Source organism: Rhineura floridana, chromosome 1 (genome assembly GCF_030035675.1).
Source record: "Rhineura floridana isolate rRhiFlo1 chromosome 1, rRhiFlo1.hap2, whole genome shotgun sequence".
Classification (NCBI taxonomy): Eukaryota; Metazoa; Chordata; class Lepidosauria; order Squamata; family Rhineuridae; genus Rhineura; species Rhineura floridana.
This window is the reverse complement of record NC_084480.1, coordinates 183,907,360-183,925,742: the sequence shown is the minus strand read 5'-3', so window position 1 is coordinate 183,925,742 and position 18,383 is coordinate 183,907,360. Positions and strand designations below refer to the sequence as shown.

At 43.4% G+C, this 18,383-nt stretch overlaps 1 protein-coding gene across 9 annotated transcripts in view; it reads right to left on the bottom strand.

The window, feature by feature from the left end:
• Window positions 1-18,383, bottom strand: part of SLC12A7 (solute carrier family 12 member 7) — a 180,964-nt gene that overhangs the window by 11,625 nt on the left and 150,956 nt on the right. For 8 of the 9 annotated variants that reach the window (XM_061588706.1, XM_061588744.1, XM_061588734.1 and 5 more), the window contains 4 exons: window positions 16,724-16,855; window positions 15,397-15,504; window positions 13,739-13,855; window positions 687-865 (listed from right to left, as the gene is read on the bottom strand). In XM_061588706.1, coding sequence (XP_061444690.1) covers window positions 687-865; window positions 13,739-13,855; window positions 15,397-15,504; window positions 16,724-16,855 — 536 coding nt within the window. The remainder of the gene's footprint in view (window positions 1-686; window positions 866-13,738; window positions 13,856-15,396; window positions 15,505-16,723; window positions 16,856-18,383) is intronic. The other variant, XM_061588716.1, reaches the window with a different exon arrangement.

The following is an 18,383-nucleotide window of genomic DNA, read 5'->3' as shown; positions in this document are numbered from 1 at the left end:
ATGAAATAATGATACAGAAGTGATACTGTACCCTACCAGCTTAAAGCAGTTACAGAAGAAAACTTAGGAGAAAAAACGTTCTGCTCTTAAACCAGAAGTTAAAAAACAAAACCCTAAGGTAGTGATTCTAAAGCCATTTTGTCTTCTTTTATATACCATATTTTTTCCTAAAATCATGACTGCCGCTCATCCATAAGCCTTCAAACTAAAATTCAACTTCTACTGCACTCTAATGCAGCAGCACTGAACATAACAGAAATCTGTTGCGACAAAAAAAGGTTACATTTACAGTCTTTTCTTTTCTAAATGCTATTTACACCTGACTGTCCAAAAAGGGAATAAAAGACTGAGGATGCAGATTTGCGTGCATACGTGAGTGAGAGAATGTGTGTGTCTGTAGCGGTGGTGGCAGAGAATATGGAGCCCAGGGAATAGCTGGAAGATAATTTTGTTCATATCAGAATAAAAGAGAAGAGGGCTAATAGTGTTCATGTGTTTACAAAGGAAAATAGAACAATTTACATCTTCAGCATTGAATTTTGTGATTTAAAGGCATCTACTAGTCAATGTATTCTTACTACTTTCACCTTATAAAATGATATAAATCAGTTATATGCAATAACATTAAAAGATTAAGTACTGGTTTGATAAATATTATCAATATTTAAGGAGTGAAATCTACTTACGGTTTCATATTGAAGATATCCTTGTAGCTTGTCAGAGCTTCTTTGTTTTTATGCTTTTCAGATATAAGCTTTTCTTTTGTCCAGGTCATCTGTATTTTGTCCGGTGTAGCAACAGCAGAGTGAAATTTAACTACTCCTGTTGAGCGGGATGCAGTGTTTCTGTCATGGATTAACTGAGCCTGAACAAACACAAACAAGCAATGCAAAGGTCAGCATTTATGGCAAGTCAGGGAAGGCAAAACTGGCAGAGGCCTGTTCTTATACTGTGTAAAGACAATTATACATACCATGTAAATACTTTGCCTTTTTGTGTACAAAAGTAGGCCATTTTAATTGTATATGAGAGCCACTGTACTCCAGATGTTTATTCACCAGTTTAAAGCTACTAATGTTCTACATTATTTGTTCTAAATGAGGGTGGGGATGTAATCCATTCTTCTGTGGCCCCTCAAGGGGTACAAACAATGTATTTGATAGAATGGCTTACATGGAGGTGAAGGACAAGAAGAATATATTTACACACACTTATATACAGAACACACACTTTTCTGAAAGTTGCAGTTCACAAGCTGATCCTGTGGGAAAAATGGACCATTGGTCTCACCTGAAGGGTGATTTTCCTATGAGTACGGACATCACAGCGGGTATTAGCTCCACCTATCGTGCGAAGGCAAGAATGTCTTTGAAGTCAAGACTAGGGGCGTCAGGCCCCTCCCACTCTCCAGTTCATTCGCAGCGAGTCTAAGGAGAAATATCTAAAAATACAAGAACAAGGCCAACAGACCTGGCAGCAGGAAAATAACACAATAGTACCATGCATAGTAACATGACTCCAACATAGCGGTATAACAGAACTAGAAGTCTTGACTTCACTCTTAAATTTAAATATAATAGCGTAACAGTAATATAGAACACATTAGAAAATATATAGTCATCCTCCAACTGGGAGGGTCGTGATGTCCGTACTCATAGGAAAATCACCCTTCAGGTGAGACCAATGGTCCATTTTCCCTATGAGTCCGGCCATCACAGCGGGATGTACCAGAGCAGCCCATACAGGGTGGGACCACATGCTAGTCCTGATTAAGAACCTGTTGCAACACTCGTCTGCCAAAAGAAGCGTCAGCAGAGGCATAGCGATCAGTTTTATAATGCCTTATAAACGACTGTGGGGTAGACCAGACTGCGGCCCTACAAATATCGGCAACAGGAGCATTAGTGGCAAAAGCAGCCGAAGTGGCAGCTGACCTGGTAGAATGAGCCGTTATACTAGCTGGAACTGACAGCTTCAGAGACTCATAAGCTAAAGTGATACATGCCCTTAACCAACGGGATAAGGTAGAATTGGATACTTTATGTCCCATAGACCTTGGATGAAAGGATACAAACAGAGACTCCGTTCGTCGAATCTCTTGGGTCCTAGGCAGGTAGGTCTTGAGAGCCCTCCGGACATCTAACGAATGCCAAGCCTTCTCGAGAGGATGGATAGGATTCGGGCAAAAGGAAGGCAAAACAATGTCCTGGTTGCAATGAAAAACCGAATCAACCTTGGGACGGAAGGAAGGATCAGTCTTCAGCACAACCGAGTCCTTATGGAAGACGCAGAGGTGTCGAGCAGAAGACAATGCGCCCAACTCCGAAACACGTCTGGCAGATGTGATTGCGATCAGGAACAAGACCTTGAAGGACAGTATACGGAGGGGCACAGTCCTGATGGGTTCAAACGGAGGGCGTTGCAAGGCCTGCAGAACTTTCGGCAAACTCCATGAGGGAAACCGATGGACAACAGCCGGAGAGCGTAGGGCGACTCCCCTCAAAAAACGTTTGATGAACGGATGTGAGGAAATAGGAGCTCCAGTAGAGGACACTGAGAGAATGGACGACAGAGTAGACGCATGTCGGCGTAGAGTGTTGGGTCTAAGTCCCATCATGAAGCCGCTATGGAGATATTGCAGCACCTGTTGCATGGTGGCCTGGGAGGGATCGTGGTGGTGGAACTGGCACCACTTGGAGAAAGCCACCCAAGTATGTTGATAAATACGAGTGGTAGATGGTCTTCTCGAGGCCAAAATAATATCAGTTACAGTGTCAGACAGGCCAGCTAACCTCAAGTGTCCCCGTTCAAATGCCACGCTGTTAGATTGAGCCAAGTAGGGTCCTGGTGCCATACTGGACCCTGGGATAGGAGGTCTGGCCTGACTGGAAGTGTCCAAGGCTCCATCATTGGTATTGCCAGAAGATCTGAGAACCACGGTCGGCGTGGCCAAAATGGTGCTATCAGAACCAGCTGTGCCCTCTCGGTTTGCGCCTTCCTCAAGGTTTTGGTTAACAATGGTATTGGAGGAAAGACGTACAAGACACCGTCGGGCCACGGTATTGTCAGAGCATCTATTGCTTCCGCTGTTGAATCCAGGTATCGGGCAAAGTACCTGGGAAGTTGGCAATTGCGACTGGAGGCAAACAGGTCGATTGAGCATTCACCGAACCGACTCTGAAGACGATGGAAAATGGCTGGGTGAAGTTTCCATTCCCCCAGAAAAACCTGTTGTCTGCTAAGCCAGTCTGCTGTCACATTCCAAATCCCTCTGGGATGTTCTCCTTTCAGGGATTGTAGATGATGATCTGCCCAGACAAAGATGAGGGAGGCTAGGTCCTGCAGAGGACGAGACCTGGTGCCCCCGTCTGTTCAAATGTGATTTTACACACGTGTTGTCCGTTCGAATGAGGACATGGTCCAAAGGGAACAGAGACTGAAAATGAAGTAGAGCTAAATGTACAGCCTTTAGCTCCAGCCAGTTGATGCTTTGAGTCTGCTATGTGGTGGACCAAACCCCCTGAACGTACTGGGAGTTGCAGTGGGCTCCCCAGCCGATGAGACTGGCATCTGTGGTTACAACAGTTCTGTGTGGTTCTCTGAACGGCGTGCCCTTGGAGAGGTGTTGGGACCTCGTCCACCAGCGGAATGATAGGTGCAGCGCGGGTGTCAAGTGAACTTTGCGATGGTTGGAGCTGGCAATGTCCTGTTGAAAGGGCAGTAGAATCCATTGAAGATGCCGAGTGTGGGCTCGAGCCCATGGCACAATATGGATTGTAGAAATGAACATTCCGAGCGCCCTGGCTAGAAGCATGACATCTGCTGATGTTTGTTGCATCAGGGACCTTGCGATGCTTGTGATGGCAGTGATGCGATCTGGAGCCAGGAATACCATTGCCTGCAGGGCGTGCAACATTGCCCCTAGATGTAGTAGGCGTTGAGTTGGTTGGAGATGGCTTTTGTCGAAGTTGACAAGCCAGCCGTAGGTCTCTGCCCTGGAAGCGTCGGTTCCAGGAGCCCCTGAATGAATTGGGGTCATAGGATCTGAAGTTGCGGCCTCGTCCTCCTGGCCGCGTTCCTCGAAAGGGCTGGTTAGTACGGAAGGAAGGAGATCGCCTGAAAGGCCTGTGGTTGATGTTCTGGACAGTGGCCAGAACCGGTTTGTGGGCATCTTTGGGATCAACCAGCACTGCCTTTAGAGCTTCCTCGCCGAAGAGTAACGATCCGGAGTAAGGAGCCCTGGACAGATTCATTCTGGCCACCCTGGACAGATTCATTCTGGCCACTGAATCAGCTTGCCAGTGGCGAAGCCAGAGGGTCCTTCGAGCGACTATCTGAGCCGTCATGGCTCGTGCCCCCAATTGAGTGGTATCCAAGGTGGCATCGGCCACAAAAGCTGCTGTCTTACGCAACTTTACCAGTGACCTTCTGAGGGGGACAGGATCAGGGCTAGTGTCCTCTAGAAGATCATCTAGCCACATCATAGCTGCTCTGGAGAAAATGGAGGCCGAAGCGGAGGCACGCATGGAGAGGGCAGTGGCCTCGTGATTTTTGCGGAGGGCGAAGTCTATTCGTCGCTCAGTAGTGTCCTTTAGTTGGGATTCCCCTTCCCTGGGCAAGAGAGAACGTGAAACGAGGCGAGCGATTGGTTCATTTATGCCAGGGACGTCTAACTTGGTGGCAAAGTCCGGAGCTAGGGCGTAAAACCTGTCAGCCAGGTTCTTGAAGCGGCGAGAATGGAATGGGTGAGCCCATTCTTCAGAGGCCAATTTGGCAATCGGGTCCGGCACCAGAAGGTAATGTTCAGTAGGTGCAGGGGATTTGAGAACCTTGGCCCCTTTGATGGCTGGGGTGGAGGAAGTTGAAGGCGCAGTCTGGAGACCAAGGGTATTAACTACCCTGCGTGCCAGGGGCTGATAGTCTGAGGCATTAAACAAGCGATACGATGTATCCTCCTCATGATCTGAATATTCGCTCCAGTCATCTCCTTCAACGTGGTCAGTGAAGGATGATTCCTCCGCATACGAGGCTTCGTCAAAAACTCTGCCTCTGGCTACATCAAAGGGGTTAGGTGAACAGGAAGGATGAGCTTCATGACACGCACGTTGGTCCATGTTGAGTTGGGGTATGGCAGGAACTTGTGGTGGTGACTGCATTTGGGTGAAAAATGCCAGCATGGCTTGAAGTTGGAAGAGGAAATCAGGGGACGGTAGCAGCCCAGTTGTGGTAGATGTTTGTGCCTGAGTGGCTATTGGAGCAGATGTTTGGGACGGTAAAACGGAGGGAGGCTGGTTGGGCGAACGCTGAGCGTGGAAGCCAGCAAAATCTTCCTCGTCAGAGGAAGCAGCAGGGGAATGAAGTATGTCGCTTATGTGTGCCTGAGTTGCTGTGGTAGTGGTGGGGGTTGGCACAGAGGCATAGCGTGGCCGCTTTGGTTTGCTATGGCTTGAAAGATGTTTTGTCTTAGTCATTGCTTTAATATGCTTAGGCTTAGATGCCTTAGAGTGTTGTGGCTGGGCTGTTTGTGACATGCCTGGCTGATCTGGTTTGCTATGGCTTGAAAGATGTTTTGTCTTAGCCATTGCTTTAATATGCTTAGGCTTAGACGCCTTAGAGTGTTGCGGCTGGGCTGTTTGTGACATGCCTGGCTGATCTGGCATCATATTGGCTGCTTGTGACATGCCTGGCTGTTCTGCCATCTTATATTAACTTGGGTGCAGTACACGGCCACAGAGGGGGCAGGATGTAAAGACCCGAACTGGCACAGTGTACGACCATGGAGGGGGTAGAATACACTGGCAGATGGCTAAGTGCACGGCCACAGAGGGGGCAGGATGCACTGTGGTATCAGCATTAAAACAATATAGGCTGTGTAATATAGGCTGTATATTAGGCTTGGTACACGGCCACAGAGGGGGCAGGATGTACAAAATATAGTTCAGATTAGTGCTGTAGGCTGGATTTCAGGCGTGGTACACTGCCACAGAGGGGGCAGGATGTACTGAATATAATTCAGATTTATTAGAAGTCAGGCACTGATATTAAAGCTCCAGCCTTGATGATACTGAATATAATTCAAATTTAGTACAAGTCAGCCACTGATATAAAGCTCCAGCCTTGATAATACTGAATATAATTCAAATTTAGTACAAGTCAGCCACTGATATTAAAGTTCCAGCCTTGATAATACTGAATATAATACAGATTTAGTACAAGTTAGCCATTGATATTAAAGCTCCAGCCTTGATGATACTGAATATACTTCAAATTTAGTACAAGTCAGCTCCAGCCTTGATAATACTGAATATAGTTCAGATTTAGTACAAGTCAGCCACTGATATTAAAGCTCCAGCCTTGATAGTACTGAATATAGTTCAGATTTAGTACAAGTCAGCCACTGATATTAAAGCTCCAGCCTTGATAATACTGAATATAATTCAGATTTAGTACAAGGCAGCCACTGATATTAAAGCTCCAGCCTTGATAATACTGAATATAATTCAGATTTAGTACAAGGCAGCCACTGATATTAAAGCTCCAGCCTTGATAATACTGAATATAATTCAGATTTAGTACAAGTCAGCCACTGATATTAAAGCTCCAGCCTTGATGGTACTGAATATAATTCAAATTTAGTACAAGTCAGCCACTGTAAATTTGTGTGTAAGGAAGCCCTGTAAGTCTGTCTACAACACACATACAACACACATACAGATAACTTGCAGGGAAGGTATCCGTTGGTTAATAAAGGGGTAACAAAAAAGGCGGGAAATTTGAATTCAACAAAAATGGCGCCCGGAAAAAAGAGCGGGAAAAAATGATCCGAAAATGGCGGAGGGGGAAGAAGCAATGGCGGCCGACTGGTAACGAACTGGGGGAAGGGCTGCCCAGCACAGTCTCGCAGGGGGAGGCGCGGGGTCGATAGTCGCACTTACGGCTCTAAAAAAACCCAAAAGGAGACTGCCGAGAGACGCCTGTGTCGGGAAAGGCAGCAGGAGGGAAGCTGCAGTCGCCGCCGAGTAAAGGGCTCTCCGCGGCGAAATTAAAGTCACGGTGAGAGAGGGAGAAAGAGAGGGCAGGAAGCCGCAGCCGCAAGCTCCCACCTGGGAGAGAACCGCAGCCACGGTCTCTCCAAGAGCTCCTAAGAGCGCTGCTTGAGACAGCCCAGCAGAGGGAAAAAATAGAGCCGCGAGCTCCCGATGGATGCAACAGAGCCAGGGGGAAGCTCAAAAGCGGACAAAAACGAAGAGAACCGCAGCCGCGGTCTCTGAGGGAACCCTCAAACAAGCCTCAAACAAGTAAGGGAAATAAGCTTAAATAAAAAGCGGACAGAAACGAAGAGAACCGCAGCCGCGGTCTCTGAGGGGACCCTCAAACAAGCCTCAAACAAGTAAGAGAGATAAGGTGAAATAAAGGCTCAAAAAATAAAAGGCTTAAAATTGGCCAAGAAACGTAGAGAACCGCAGCCGCGGTCTCTGAGGGAACCCTCAAACTTAAATGGAAAGTTAAACACAAACAGGGAAAGGAAGGACTTCAAACAAATACGCGAAACTTAGCTAAAAGCTACTTGCTACGCTTAAGATCCAATCTTGTTCGTACGAAGGCAAGAATGAACTGGAGAGTGGGAGGGGCCTGACGCCCCTAGTCTTGACTTCAAAGACATTCTTGCCTTCGCACGATAGGTGGAGCTAATACCCGCTGTGATGGCCGGACTCATAGGGAAAATGAAACCTATGCCAACCAGTCACAGAAACTACAGCATTAGCAGGGGAACTACCAAGCTTCACCTGATGATAAAAATGAACTGCCATTATTGTTTCGTCTGGACAATGAATGTCTGAAAATCAGGAAAAAATATATTAATGATTTTACTTAGGTATTTTTATACTGCCTTTCAGGACCAAAAGCCATCTCAAGGTGGTTCACAGTTAAAATCTTAAAACAATAAAATCAAGAATGGGCCACACACTGTCAGCCGAATTTTAAAAGCCCTCTGCAAGTGATCAGTTCAGGCCCTCTGGCAAGAGTGCTCTATCCCTTCTTTGGCAGCTCACTAGGAGGAGACAAAGAGGGTGAGAGAAGGGGTTATCAGAAAGAGAAGAAAGGGGCTGGCAGAAAGTGAGAAAAAGAGAAGGGATGGCTCCACCCACTACCAAGAAACACAACAAAAACAAGAAGCATCCAAAAGTAATGAACAAAAAGGAGAAGTATATCTCAAAGATGCCAAGAAGATAGAATGTTTTATTGTTTAACATGCCCAATGTGTTTTGGCAAGAATGCCTTCATCAAGGGGCTTAAGTCTGTTTTGGAATATAGGCATGCAATACCAAATCTTTAGTTTTGGGTGCTGGAAAGTTCATAAGGCACAAGGAAAAAATGACTTAGTAAAGAAATACAGTGGATCGTGAAGCTAAAAACAGTAGCCCCTCAGGGCTTAAATGATGAGGAGTTGGACTTTTCCCTTCTTTCATCTTAATTGACATAGTAATTGGATAAAAGATGAATAATGTTACAGAATGCCAACTTGCACTGTATAGAAATTCTTTTACATGCATTCCCCGAATGCATCATGTGGTTTGGAGTTTAGTGATCATCCATTTTCTTTTCCTTACTTTCATGAAGATACACGGGCCTCACAGAAAGTATTTAATTGTGTAGTTTGAGGTGGGCCTCCCGCAAGATTTTGTCCTACAAGCTCTTTTGTACTGGAAGGTTTTGTGATCCGATCACTAAGAAATAATAAAGTATGTGTATATGGGTTGTGTGTAAATAGTTTTCTTATTGAACATTTGACTTTTATATGAATTTTTATTATGTAACATTTTATTCTTAAAGGCATTCTTACCAAAACGCATTGGGCATAGTGAACAATAAAACATTACCTCATTACCTGCCACTACCACGCAGCCCCCAACAGACTATCCCTGATAGTCCTCAAAAAAAAGGGGGGGGAAGGTTCCTCACTGCTCAGCAGCTGTGCGAGGCAGCACACGAAGAGCAGCGTTGCTCACCTGCCTTCCCAAAGCCAAACATCATGCCGGTTCCTGTGAAGAGGAGGAGGTCCAAAGCATAGGGAAGCTCAGTTTGGTGCAGGCATAGTGGTAGGAGCTTCAGACTGCACTGCATTGAGCTCCCCACACCTCTCCACTCCTCAGGAACTGGCAGCGATGCTTGGCATCGGGAAGGCAGGTGAGCAATGCTGCCCTGCCGTACCACTACTACCATTGCTTGCAAATATCAAAGCAGCAAGATTATAGGCCAACAAATGTTTTTAATTAAAACCAGCTTAGATTAGCCAGCTCTTTGGTTTGAAATAAAACTCTATCTGAGACACAAATTATGAACAAGTATTATCAACCATTTCTGTACTTTTAAAAATTGTGGATTAGGTTTTATTGGACATTTACATACATGTAGTACCTTGCTTGTAATCAAATAGCACAAATTTGTTCAACTTGCAGTGCTTGGCTATATTACGAGCCAAGTGCAATTCCCCCCCCCCCCAAATTCTTCTCTGGCTGAGGTTTGAAATCTCATCCAGTGTATCTCCCTCCATGGTACACTGAATACTGCCACTGCATCATCAGGAGTGTTTCTTTTCTTTTCAGTGGAGGAAACATCTTAGTTTGCCAACTCCAATCCTGAATCGAGTTTGGAGGAATTCATCCATCATTATTTATGTTCCGTGGGGTTTCAGAAGTCGCCATCCAATTGTGGCCCCTCGCCATCCAATGACTATTTCCCCAGATGACACTACCTTGCTTTGCAGCAACATGTCAGGCAACTCATACATAGCTTTGGCTCATGAAAATTCTGAATCAAAATTTGGCATTTAGGATACTGTAAGCTAGTGCTTTTGAGTGCTGCAAGTTCTGGCTCTGGTGTCAACATATACTTTTCTGAGCATGCCCAAATTTAAATAGTACATTACAGCCTTTAAAATTAAGAACTGCCACAAAATAGGAAGAGCACTGGATGAAGAACCATATCACTTGTGAACAGGAGTCACAACCACCATCCAAACGGCTCCACATATTACTCACTATTCGCAATGGATGTGCTAGCAAATTGTTGCATTTCAGCAGCAACAAAATACTGATGTTTGAATACGGTAAATGCTATTCCCATGTAACAGCAATGCAGAAAATATGTAATATGACTATTGTCTGGAAAGGCTCTGTACACCACCTTGCTATCACAATACCTTTGAATACAAATCTGAGGAAGATTTTGTTTTTCCAAAAGATAATGGGAAGTACTTCCTCTCAAAAAGTCCAAAACATTAACCCACTCATTAAGAAAATAAACAATATGACTATTATTTATATTATACATGCAACCAGTTCAACCTGAAAGGTTTTTCATTAATGTTTATAACTTTATACACATAATACTGAAATACTATTATTCTCAATTACATTATCTAATTATCCTATAACTAGTATGAATTCACATGCAATTTCATTTATATTGTTTATTACTCTATTCCTCAATTTTAATAACAGAGAATAATTCTGTTTTAATATATCTGGACAAACAATTCGTCAATGAATGTAGAACAGTGCAACAGATAATGAAGCCATAAACATAACGTTCTACCACACAAGTATTAAAAACAAACTATGCAGATTTGTTCCAAGGAGGAGACGTATCAGAGGCATAAAGCCAATCAATATCCAAATATGTATTAACATTTTTAGTTTTAAAATACCTCAAAATTTAGAACACAGATTATAATTACTGACATCCATTACTGTTGGACTGAAAGACCTAGTAAGTCATGGCTTTTAAAATACAACATTTAAAAAAGAACAGAAAAGGACATTTACTATGTTCTAATATAGGATTATTTTGTTATCACACTTCCACACAGTACCTACAAAAGCTAATCTATAAACTGAACATTCCACATTGCTAGAAATTAAAACTAGGATATTTGGGTTTGAACAGGAGGAGCCACACTTGAAGTGCCACTTTTTATTGCAACTGGGCTTAAAAAGAATTACCTACGCCATTAAAGGCAAACACGATTTTTAGAAAATCAAACGTTTTCAGAAACATTAAATACAAACATGATTTTCAGAAAATCAAGGTTCAGAAATATAAAATTATTGCTGCCATTTATTATTCAATCTAGGGGACTTGCCAATGTGAGAGAAGGGGTACAATTCTAACTGGTAGGTGAGATCAGATCCAGGGTCTTGGGAGTTTTTAGACCTCTTACCTTTTGGGGAGCAGGGTCCTAGCAGGGTCCCCATGTTTCCAGAATCCTATGAGCCAATCACCATGAAAGTGGAATGTGTTGGCCACTGAAAAGAGACTTCTAACCTGCTTCCTTGCCCTTTCCTGCTGATTGGAGGCAATCAGAGCAAAAGGAGGCAAGTCAGCCATTGAGAAAACTCTTCTCAGTAGCTTACAGACTCCCCTTTCATGCTGATTAACTCCTAAGGACGTCTGTTGTTGTGGGAGAAGGCATTAACAAGGATTGATAAACAGAAAGGAGTATTGAAACCTGGCCAGATTATTCTACAACCTTAGAAGGGGATGTGGCTGTTACTATCGTGAAGGGGTCCTGCATTTCTGAATTTGCCTACACTAGTGCTTCACTGCTTTTATTTTTTAAAAATTGGCATTATCTTCCTTGGTCCAGTCAGGTCATTATTTCCCCCTACACGTGCACACACATCACCTGCAACCTCTTCCCTTTGATGGCATTCTTTAGCCATGATGTAGTGTTATTTATACATGGGCATTAACCAGGACTGGAAACTAGGATTTCAAGAGAGTTTGCAGACTCTGGTTTTAAGGGAATCTGGTTGGTATTATACCTGGAGATCTGCTGCTACACTATGGAAAGAGGGAGAAGGGAAAAACAACCGTGAGCAAGTACGTGAGCCTGGAGCATGATCCAGAATATTAGATTTGCACTGGGGCCCACTGAGCAAGCATTAACAACATAATGGGTTGGTCTTAACCACTGATGTGGGGATGGCAACATTTTCCAGTGCTTTATTTTTCTGTGGAAAATTTTCTGTTTCATAAGTTAATTAGTAACACTCAATAGATGCCAACTACAGATAAATATTAGGAAACCTTGGTAGTAGTTCGTAGTTTTATTTAATAAATACAAGTAAAATAAACATGCTAAATTAGATCACTCTGTAGGACATCAGAAGCAACTGAAATTTTTTCAATGTACTGGTCTTAACTTTCCTTCTGTGGACAGGACAGAGTTCACATTCACATCATAGGATTTTATCACTAGGCCTTCCCCTCAGCAGCCCCTTGTAACCCCAAAAAGTCTGTTTCTGGGATTTTGGGGATACTTGAAAATATGAGCTTTTCAGGAAAGCTCTGAACAGTTTTCTTAATTTCTGTCTTCAGAATTTTGCACGTGTATTCTTGTGGGAAGAGTAGAATCACAAATCCTTCTTTAACTCCCCCTTCCATCTGCAGACTCTGCACCATACCCCAAGCTATTCATTAGTGTTCTGCAGTAACAGCTCTTTCATGGAGCGAAATAATGCCAGATTTGGCATTCTAAGCAGATCAAACAAATCTAGGGGATATTTAAATAAAATATTTAAAAGCTATCCAAGGTTGCACTCTGGGCTTTTACAAAAAACTATGCACATACACAAGTATCAAATTCTTTGAATTTTAAAAAACTATACTGTAGGGCCCCACTTTTCGGCATTCCGCTAATATGGTGCCAGTGGGGCAATCAACTGTAGCACAGGGAGCTTCAGGGGCCAAGCGCTGTCAGCTGGAGTGCGGTGGGTGGAGCTCCCCACACACAGCTGATTGCGTGCTACAGCTGATTGTTGTCAGCTGTAGCGCAGCGGCTGGAGCTCCCCATGCTATAGCTAATCAGCTGTAGCGCGCAATCAGCTGTAGCACGGGGAGCTCCAGCCACTGCACTACAGCTGACAGCAATCAGCTGTAGTGCGCAATCAGCTTGCACTGTACAGCTGATCGCACTGGAGCAACAGCAGGCTTCGGGCTATGTCCCACTTTCAGGTGCTTTGTGGCGGGGGTCTGGAACGTAACCCGCCGTATGAGTGGGGCCCTACTGTATTTGAAATTAGAAGCCAAAATCATTGATTACAATCTAACATCATTCAGGTTTTACTGGAAATGTCAGAAACCTGAGCACACTCAGTTATATGCAGAAGCTGGATTTCTGGTTCACTGAATGATTTTAAGCAGGAAAAAATACACTACAATGTTTCTCAAGGTGTGAAGTGTTTTTATCCCTTTCTTTTGACAGACCTGTACAATTCTGTTTCGGTCCAGGCGATACGGATAGGATAAATCCCAAAACATTTACATGGTACTAGGCAACCTGCATACATTTTTTTAAAATCTGTGCACTTAAAAAGAAAAATATATGCTAAATTACCACCTCATCCCAATGTCATCATAGACTGACGACTGATACCAGCACGAATAAAAATAAATGACTCGATGGCCTTATCCCTTCCAATGCTATTATTCTATTCTGTGACTACTATTCAGAAGCAATTATTTATTCACGTTAGTTATTCAAACATCAAGATAGAATTGCCAAGGTACTGATTCATGAATAAACAGTTTGAAAAGCTACACATATTTTATTAAAAAAAAAAATTAAAAATTAGAAGGACAGGTCAATGGTAGTAATTAGTACAATTATGGTTTACAGCGGCACTATAAGTGCTGGAAAGGGAAGGGAACAGTCAGGTGGTACAATTTCTACCTCTTCCTCTTGAATGTCATTAGGTAGCAGATTGCCTACATCTTGACGAACACACTGTAGGCTAGAGTGGCTCTTTCTTCTGATTGAGCCACGAGACTCGTCAGTGATGCTCTGAATCTGGGACAGGAAGGTCACCAGGCACAACCAGTATACAGAAAAAGCATATCATTCATTATATTAGCTTCTAAAATACAATGTCACTTATTAAAAGAAACAGTACATTTAAACAATGGATACTGTGCCATTTAACTGTGCGTCCTTATCATGGACATTATGTGCATTCTTATCATGGCTGGTCAGAAATGGTACTGCCACGCACCTGGCCCCGTCAAAAGCATCACTGCTGTTCACTAGGAGAGGCAGAGGTGTGGGAGTATGGGGAGAGACAAGCGATGGGAGTCTCCACCTCATCCAAAGCTCTGCTGGCTCTCAGTGGCCAGGATGGGAGGTGGGGGTAGCCAGTTAATATTTTTGTTGCTTTTTCCTCCTAATGCAGCAAACACAAGAGAATAAACTACACCACCAGAGGGCTAGTATAGTTTTACAGCCTTTGGGGGAGTATGTTGGGGAAAGAGAGGGCAGAGGATCCTGTGAATCAACGACTTCTCCCAACACACCCTGCTCCTGGCTCCATAGCCAGAGTACAGCCACCAGAACAGCAATGGTGGCAGACTTAATTCTTCAGGGATCTTCAAAGAGGAAGGTCTGCAGCACCCTATCCCTTCAGCCTCTTTCCCAGGGAGCAGAGGCTTGCTCCCTAAATTACTAAACTGAAAAACAAGACTGTAGAAGACAAACATAAAAAAGAATGAAGTTCTATATACAGATATTCTAAGCACCATAGTATTTCAATTGCCAATCAAGAACCCTATCTAGGAGTAGAATCAAATATTGTGTAAGTGGACTTCTACTCATGCAATGGGATTTCACCTTTGTCCCCTCCACCTGTAGCCCCAGAGCAGATTTTGTGTTTGCGAAGGAGGCTGCAGGGGGCAGGAGATGAAGTCCTATCCCACTTGTGCACAGACAACATTGGATACAACCCTAGGATGTCAAATACTAGCAGTCCAGTTCTTTTGATAACAAACTTCATTTAAACAAATTCAAATTTCATACAGAGTAAATTATAAACTCAAAAGGTGATCCAATAACAAATCTACATCCTGATACTGATTGTTTGCACTTGAGTGCACAAAAGACTCTCTTGCATATACAGGTTTCTTTGCTCATTTCTGATCTACACATTCATAAGAATGCACTTGCAGACTAGATCCTCTTCACTGAAATAAATGGTAATGCTCACGTACATGGGAGAGTCCAATGTAAATTCAAGTGATGCCCTTCACCAATTAATTAACACAGAATTCATTCTAGCAGAGAGAGCTTCTTGAACAAACCTAATTGAAATGAATGCTGCTGTTCATTTCAACTGGGCTCACTCAGGAAGATGTACTGGTGGATAATGCTTCGAAGTCAAAACTGCTGCCCAAATTTGTTGCCTTGGATAGCTGTTGCATCTTGATTCTTGGTGGACCCGCCTCTGTCTGTAGGAATATCTTGGACAAGGGCAACAAAGTCGTCATTAATTAGCACCAGTATTTTGGTCTGCTAATACATGGATTTTCATTCTTAAAAAAAATGAAAATAAAATTCATTACCTCTCTTTCCCTTTCATTCTTAGAAAGCTGCATCTGTTTTAGCATTTGAGACCTCTGTTCCATCACAAGAGTCTTCTCATATGTAAAAGCTGAAATATCATTTTCAAACTGGAAAAATAAATAAATGTTATTTGTACTGAAAGGAAACCATATGCTAACAGCCCTTATGTTTCAGCCAGTCCCCTGGGCCTATATTTGCAATTACATTTTACGCAGGTACTGATGTTTGCCACTGTAAATGTTTCTAACCAGGTCTGAATTTATGCTTCACAGTTTTAAGGAAAGCATTAACTGAAAATTGCTGTGAGCAACTATGCTATTTTTTTGAAGGACAGATGCAAACTGGCTATGCAGACCCTGATGATTTAACTGCCTCTAATGGGGGTAGGGAGAGGGGAAACTATTCTTCAACTGTTTTCCTGCAGTGCATATTGCTGAAAGGTAAAGTCACACATTTCCTCATTAAAACTGTAACGCTACAATACATTGTGAAAATTGTGGGGTCTTGGACAAATATAGGCGTACTCTCATCCACCTCCTCCCCTTTCAGATGGACACAAACACACCCCATCCTTGTTCTACTGCATTCTCCAGTAGAGGAAGCAGAATAGAGACATTTCCTCACCATTAGCAGGACTGCACTCACAAAGATAATTCTTTCAGGGAGAGAGGACTCCTTAGGTCATGTCTAACTTGCACTGCTTGCACCACCCACTCAGCCACAAGCTAGCGCCCATTTGTGCAGCCAGATACAGACTTGCTTCAAGAGGAATTCACAGTTTTATCAAGGTGGGAAATAAATCAATGGGCACAATCCCGCCAGTTTCATACCAGCTCCATTGATTTCAATTGAAGACCTTTATGCACCTGCCTAACTTTCCTAGTGAAATCACTAGGACATGAAAATGCTTAGCACTGGCTGGATCATAACCCAGACTGGATCTTATTGTTTGAAAAATTCTGTTATATTAAGTGTCTTCTTTCAAAGACACTGATTTAAAATGAAATCTGTGCCATAGACAAAACAAAGGCAGAGCCTAGCTTTTAGTGTTGTCTGACCCCATGCTCATGATTTGTTTCCTCCAAAAACGTCTCAAGTAGAAAGCCAAGAATAAAGCTGGTTACTGGCTCACGTTTTGTTTGAAGGAAGCAAACCAAGAGCCCCAGGTATGTGTATGCACATATGGTTTTGTAAGTTGCTCTGGGACTCACATAAATGGGGGAGTAAAAGCAGGGTTAAAAAAATTATAAATGAAGATATGACTACTGACATCTTATATAATGCAAGTTTACCTGTTAAAGTAAATGGGTAAGTCAAATACCTTACCATTTCAACAACCTCCACCTCAGCGTTAATTCGAAGATGGTACAAAAACATCTGAAGATCCTTTTTCATTTGAATACTATTGTCATCCATCTGAGCTACAGTGAAGATGCGAATTTTACATTTTCTCCACACCTGTCAGCAGAGAAAAACACTTCTGTTTTAAAAAAAATTAGTAGCTTTATAGCTATAGAGCTATAAAGCAAAGAAAGCCCCAAATCTGCTGCTGGCGGTTGTTCTTTACTGCTGTTCTTGAGATCAGTGCAGCACTGCATTCCTGGCGAATGCCAAGAAGGCCCATCCTTCATAGACCTTCCACTACCTGTGCAGAATTCCAAAGCAGTTGGACAAGAGGGTAGTAAGGAATAACGCAATGACTTTATGCATATAATCTTCAGCCATTAGGACTTCTCTATATGCAGATAACTTTAGATGTTGCATCATCCGTCAGAATAAGTGGCATTATGCTTACAAACACTTCTCAGAGATAGAAAATGGTCCCTTGGACCCACCTGAAGGGTGATTTTCACAGGTACGCCTGCCATCAGATTGGGTAGTACTGTCATCTAGCGTCCGAAGGCAAGAATGCACTAGAGTTAAAACCTGGGGCTCGAGCCCCTCCCACTCCAGTCTTCATGATGACGAGTCCAAAGTGGTAAATCTGAAAGTAACCAAAGGGCAAAAGCCCCAGCAGCAAAGAAAATATACATAGCAAATATAGAACTTGCAACATGAGAATAGGTTTTAACTAAAGAAAATCAGACAGAGCACGAAACATATAGGTTGAACTATATACAAAATACTGAACAAATTTCCCCAGAAATCCCCCACAAGGGAGGGACGTGATGGCAGGCGTACCTGTGAAAATCACCCTTCAGGTGGGTCCAAGGGACCATTTTCCACAGGTAGCCTGCCATCAGATTGGGATGTACCAACGTAGCCCCCTAATAGGGAGGGATTCCTAGAGAGTTACAAATCAGAAATAACATGTTGCAGGACACATCTCCCGAAAGAGGCGTCAGCTGAAGCATAGCGATTGATCTTATAATGCTTCACAAAGGAGTTAGGGGTAGCCCATACCACCGCCCTGCATATGTCTGTAAGAGGAGCATTAGTTAGGAAAGCCGCCGTAGTGGCAGCAGACCTGGTCGAATGAGCCGTGATGTTAGACGGCACTGGCAAATTAAGTGACTGATATGCAAGAGAAATACAGGCTCGAAGCCAACAGGACAAAGTGGATTTGGACACCTTTTTTCCCAAAGATCTCGGATGGAAGGATACAAATAATGCGTCTGTCTGTCTAATATCCTGGGTGCGAGAGAGGTAAACTTTGAGCGCTCTCCTAACATCCAGCGAATGCCAGGCCTTTTCGAGGGGATGGACCGGCTTTGGACAAAAGGATGGAAGTACAATGTCCTGGCTACTGTGGAAGATTGAGTTGACCTTAGGACAGAACGATGGATCCAGCCTCAGGACTACAGAGTCCTTATGGAATATGCAGAGATGACGGGCCGATGACAAGGCCTGTAACTCCGAAATCCACCTTGCAGAAGTGATAGCCACGAGGAAAAGGACTTTAAAAGACAACAGTCTTAGAGGCACTGAGGCAAGAGGCTCAAATGGAGGTCGCTGTAATGCCTGCAAAACTTTGGAGAGGTTCCAG